General features: G+C 50.8%; 1 protein-coding gene across 1 annotated transcript in view; it reads right to left on the bottom strand.

The window, feature by feature from the left end:
• Positions 1-4,244: 4,244 nt before the first annotated feature.
• The window catches only part of LOC144689116 (uncharacterized), a 5,436-nt gene continuing 3,855 nt past the window's right edge, over positions 4,245-5,825 (bottom strand). The window contains exon 2 of the mRNA XM_078556258.1: positions 4,245-5,668. Within this exon, the coding sequence (XP_078412384.1) occupies positions 5,133-5,668 (536 nt within the window). The 3' untranslated portion in view covers positions 4,245-5,132. The remainder of the gene's footprint in view (positions 5,669-5,825) is intronic.

The raw sequence follows: 5,825 nt of genomic DNA, 5'->3' as shown, positions 1-5,825 counted from the left end.
AGCCTTTCATTCCTGGGATCATTCTTGTGAACCTCCTCTGGACCCTCTCCAGGGCCAGCACATCCTTCCTGAGATACGGGGCACAAAATTGCTCACAATATTCTAAATGTGGTTTGACCAGAGCCTTATAAAGCCTCAGCAGCACATCCCTGCTTTTATATTCTAGTCCACTCGAAGTAAATGCCAACATTGCATTTGCCTTCCTAACTACCGACTCAACCTGCAAGTTACCTTAAGAGAATCCTGGACTAGGACTCCCAAGTCCCTTTGCACTCCAGATTTCTGAATTCTCTCCCCATTTAAAAAATAGTCTATGCCTCTATTCCTCCTACCAAAGTGCATGACCTTACACTTCCCCACGTTGTATTCCATCAGCCACTTTTTTGCCCATTCTCCTAACCTGTCCAAATCCTTCTGCAGCCTCCCCGCCTCCTCAATACTACCTGTCCCTCCACCTATCTTTGTATCATCTGCAAACTTAGCCAGAATGCCCTCAGTTCCTTCATCTAGATCATTAATGTATAAAGTGAAAAGTTGTGGTCCCAACACTGACCCCTGCGGAACTCCACTAGTCACCGGCCGCCATCCTGAGAAAGACCCCCTTATCCCCACTCTCTGCCTCCTGCCAGACAGCCAATCTTCTATCCATGCCAGTACCTTGCCTCTAACACCATGGGCTCTTATCTTACTGAGCAGCCTCCTGTGAGGCACCTTATCAAAGGCCTTCTGGAAGTCCAAGTAGATAACATCCATTGGCTCTCTTTTGTCTAACCTACTCGTTACCTCCTCAAAGAATTCTAACAGATTTGTCAGGCATGACCTCCCCTTGATGAAACCATTGCTGACTTTGCCCTATTTTATCTTTGTTCATGGAGGTGCACTGATTCATCAGCTTAGCCGTTGGGAGGTGGGGTGGGGGGGTGGGGGGGAGAGGGAGAGAGAAAGAGGGGAGGGGGAGGAGGACGTGATAATCGGCAAGGACGTTTCCTTACCCATTCAACTGTTCTAGCCATCACCAAGACTTGTGTTCACCTCCAGAATGAGCCTGTGTCTTACCTTGACCAACAGTCAGGTTGCATTTCTATCTATACCAACGCACAAGTTAACCACAGGAGTAGGCCATTCAGCTTTTCAAGCCTGCTCCGCCATTTGATAAGATCTCTGATGAGTTTGGCCTTCTAAGCTCCTGGATAGACCCAAGCCCTGACAGAACACCTCTGCCTGTAGGGTTTGTCAAACAACTGGAGCTCACTCTGCATTCCTCTTCTCATTCACAAGCCCCTTCATCTCTTCACTCTGTTCCTTCATATCCTCTGTGCTTCCTACTCTAATTTAAACAAGTGCTCCCCATACATTTCCAACCGCACCATCATTCATTCCCCCCCTGGAATTCTCTCCCTCAACGTCTCTTACTCCACAGGGTTGGCCATCTTTCGTAACCCATTTTAACTCTAATTGGTGCTCAAACTCTTCCCTGGCTGTAGAGTTAGACGGAGAACACTACATTACTTCACAACAAAAACAGAAACAGAAATACCTGGAAAAACTCAGGTCTGGCAGCATCTGCGGAGAGGAATACAGTTAACGTTTCGAGTCCGAATGACCCTTCAACAGAACTAAGTAAAAATAGAAGAGAGGGGTGAAATATAAGCTGGTTTAGGGGGGTGGTTGTTGGGACAAGCAAGCAGTGATAGGAGGAGATAACCAAAAGATGTCACAGACAAAATAACAAAGAGGTGTTGAAGGTGGTGATTTTATCTAAAAGAATGTGCTAATTAAGAATGGATGGCAGGACACTCAAGGTACAGATAGCTCTATTGGGGGTGGGGGTGAAATAAGACTAAAAGGGCATATAAGGTATAGATAAATGATGGGTGGAATACATTTAAAAATAATGGAAATAGGTGGGAAAAGAAAAATATATATAAATTATTAGAAAAAACAAAAGAGGGTGAAGAAACGGGAAGGGGGTGGGGATGGAGGAAGGAGTTCAAGATCTAAAATTGTTGAACTCAATATTCAGTCCAGAAGGCTGTAAAGTGCCTAGTCGGAAGATGAGGTGCTGTTCCTCCAGTTTGCGTTGAGCTTCACTGGAACAATGCAGCAGGCCAAGGACGGACATGTGGGCATGAGAGCAGGGTGGAGTGTTGAAATGGCAAGTGACAGGGAGGTCTGGGTGATGCTTGCGGACAGGCCGAAGGTGTTCTGCAAAGTGGTTACCCAGTCTGCGTTTGGTCTCTCCAATGTAGAGGAAACCGCATTGGGAGCAACGAATGCAGTAGACTAAGTTGAGGGAAGTGCAAGTGAAATGCTGCTTCACTTGAAAGGAGTGTTTGGGCCCTTGGACGGTGAGGAGAGAGGAAGTGAAGGGGCAGGTGTTGCATATCTTGCGTTCGCATGGGGAGGTGCTGTAGGAGGGGGTTGAGGAGTAGGGGGTGATGGAGGAGTGGACCAGGGTGTCACAGAGGGAACGATCCCTACGGAATGCCGCCGGGGGGGTGAAGGGAAGATGTGTTTGGTGGTGGCATCATGCTGGAGTTGACGGAGGATGATCCTTTGAATGCAGAGGCTGGTGGGGTGATAAGTGAGGACAAGGGGGACCCTATCATGTTTCTGGGAGGGAGGAGAAAGCGTGAGGGCGGATGCGCGGGAGATGGGCTGCACACGGTTGAGGGCCCTGCCAACTACCGTGGGTGGAAAACCTCGGTTAAGGAAGAAGGAGAACATGTCAGAGGAACTGTTTTTGAAGGTGGCATCATCAGAACGGATGCGACGGAACTGAGAGAATGGTATGGAGTCCTTACAGGAAGCGGGGTGTGATGAGCTGTAGTCGAGGTAGCTGTGGGAGTCGGTAGGCTTGTAATGGATATTGGTGGACAGTCTATCACCAGAAATTGAGACAGAGAGGTCAAGGGAGGGAAGGGAAGTATCAGAGATGGACCATGTGAAGATGATGGAGGGGTGGAGATTGGAAGCAAAATTAATAAATTTTTCCAGGTCCCGATGAGAGCATGAAGCAGCACCGAAGTAATCATCGATGTACCGGAGAAAGAGTTGTGGGAGGGGGCTGGAGTAGGACTGGAACAAGGAATGTTCCACATACCCCACAAAGAGACAGGCATAGCATCATCGGTGTAAAGGGCCTGGTTTCTGCGCCCTGCCCCTGAATGTTCCTCAATTTAACAGAACAATCCTAATCCCGTCTCCAGGTTAAATGAAAGTCGAGTCATGGTTTGACCTTGGTGTTTTTTTTTTGTATTTTTATTATACTATACATTCTCGTTTTTCCGCTGTAAGCAAATGGAACCCGGTTTCTATCCAGTGATGACGTCTGTTGGTTTCAGTAACACAGAACGATTTTTTTTAAAAAAAAGAATAATTCAGGTCATCTTAACTTTGGGCCCGGGGCCTGAATCAGTGAATCACATCGAGTTCCAGAGGGTTGGACAAGCCTCGGTGTAAGACAGAAAGATCCTGTAAAAAAATTAAAGTGGAGGGGGGGGGAAAGCACTCCTGTATAGATCAATGATAAATCATCCTCATTTTTGCAATTGGAGAATTATCTGCAGAATGTAAAAGTCCACGGGGCGGGGGGAGGTCCACAAGCCTCGGAGACAAAAACAACTTCCGACGGCTGTGAGTTTCCTGTCGACGGTAACTTGAAAGATTTTCGCAGACTTTTACAAACCTACATTGAGTTAAAAAAAAGAAATAACGACCTACACTTGGTGCATTGTCGTCAAAAACACAACTTCCTGTCTTTACCTGAGCTCCCCTCTCTTCGGTGCATTTTTAAATATAGACAGAAATGCGAGAGAGAAAGTAAACCACACAATTTCTGGAAGTTAAATGATCCGGACAGGACAGGCCCCAGAGGGATGTACAGGTGGAGATGGGGGTTTAGGGACCTTAACAGTCCAACACCAGGACAGAAACCACAGCCAGTTCATGGTTTACAGTGTGAAGTCATTCATCAGTGATACAAAAATTGATCAGTAAATTAAAAAGATAGTATAATACAAACCAACGATAAACTCTCACACCCTGGGTTTCTCTGGTCCGCCTTGGTGGGTCTGGGATAACTCGGGAAATCCTCACCGCCACCGCCCCCGCACCATCCACACTTGACATCAATATTAAACATTTCATTCAGATTCTGCGCCGAATTATCCGCTCCAACGCCCTTCCCGGAGTACACAACAACAATTAAAAAAAAAACACACCCAATCTTTCGGTTTGCAAATGGAAACCAATGAGTTTAATAAAAAAAACAGAAAGTGCTGGAAACACTCAGCAGGTCAGGCAGGTATCTGCGGGTGTCACAGGGACTCGAAGCCTCAACCCCAGTCTCTCTCGCCATCGATGCTGCCCCTGTGACCCGCTGAGTTTCTCCAGCGTCTTCTGCTCTTATTTAACCAGCGTGTTTACTCGGGAGTTTAACAAGACAACCGAGGGAGGTGTGACCGGGGGCGGGGGGTCTCTGACACCGTCCCCCCTCCAAGAGATGTGAGCACGGGGAGGGGTGGGTTATTCCCAAAGCCAAACTCTCCCCACCTACCCCACCCCCCACCAAAAAAAAACCCTCTTCCTTCCCCACATCAAAGAGAGGGAGCCAAGGTTTACATGTCATTCCTGTCACTGAGTCACAGCTTCAGTGAGCGGGCCAGCCCCTCTACTCAAAAACAAAACAAGTGTGAGATACATTGAAGAAACGCACAGTCTCAGGGTGGGGAGGATGCACATTGTACCAGAGCTTCGGGGATGCACATTGTGCCAATGTCAAATGTCACATTAAAGATCTGTCGGTGGTGACAGGTTCCCAGCGAATCTCTGCCCCAGGTCAAACTCATTTACAACATCTCTCAAATAGGAATTTCCGAAAAAGGGGTTTTGAAATCAGCCCGGGACGGCGAACAGTGTGGAATCCGGGAGCTAGGATTTAAATTTTTTCTGGGGAGGGGGTTGTGGGGGGAGAAAAATCCCGCTTTGCTCCCTCGCCTCCTCTCAATGCAAATGGTACCAAGTGTCCGCCATCGAGTCCAAGTCTCTGTGTCCATGTTTGTCAAGTCAGCAGAAGCTCCTCCAGCGGCACCTTCTCCCTCTCGGTGGCGGGATTCAGGCTGAGGCGGGGCTCACGATGCGGGTTTGCTGCTGTTGGCTGTTTCTGGGGCTGTTTTTTTGCTCTCCAGCTCCTCAGACTTGTCCTTTTCCTGATCTTTGCTCTTGCTCCCTTCCCTTCGCTCCCTCTCCTTGCCCCGGTCTCTGCTTCGCTCCTTCTCCCGCTCCCTGTCCTTGTCTCTGCTCCGCTCCCGGTCCCGCTCTCGGTCCCGGTCCCTCCGCCGGTACCGGTCCCGGTCGTGGTCCCGCTCCCGGTTCTTGCTGCGGTCCCGCTCCCGGCTCCGCTCCCAGTCCCGGTCCCGGTTCCAGCTCCGCTCCCGCTCCCAGGGTCTCCCGTAATCCCGCTCCCGCCGCCGGTCCTCCCCGCGGCGGAACCGCTCGGCCGGGTGGCGGGGGTCGGGGCGCTCGCCCCCACCGGCTCCGCCCCCACCTCCCCGGTAGCCCCCGTCTCCCCGCTGCCTCGCGGGGTGGGTCCGGCTCCGCTCCCGGTCCCGGGAGTCTGGCAGCTGGGGCGACCCCAGGCGGCGCTCGGTCTCCGGGGGTTTGAGGGCTGAGCCGGGCGGGGGGAGAGCCGGGGGGGGCAGCTCGTGGGGGGAGGGGGAGTGGTTGCCCCCCAGGAGGTGGGGGCTCTGCTGCTGCTGCTGGGGCTGAGGCGGGCCGGTGAATCCCGGGAGGGGTTGGCCCTGGAATCGGTACCGGGGGGCGGG

This window comes from Cetorhinus maximus, chromosome 13 (genome assembly GCF_964194155.1).
Source record: "Cetorhinus maximus chromosome 13, sCetMax3.hap1.1, whole genome shotgun sequence".
Classification (NCBI taxonomy): domain Eukaryota; kingdom Metazoa; phylum Chordata; class Chondrichthyes; order Lamniformes; family Cetorhinidae; genus Cetorhinus; species Cetorhinus maximus.
The sequence above is the reverse complement of the archived record's forward strand: the minus strand, read 5'-3'. Positions and strand labels throughout refer to the sequence as shown.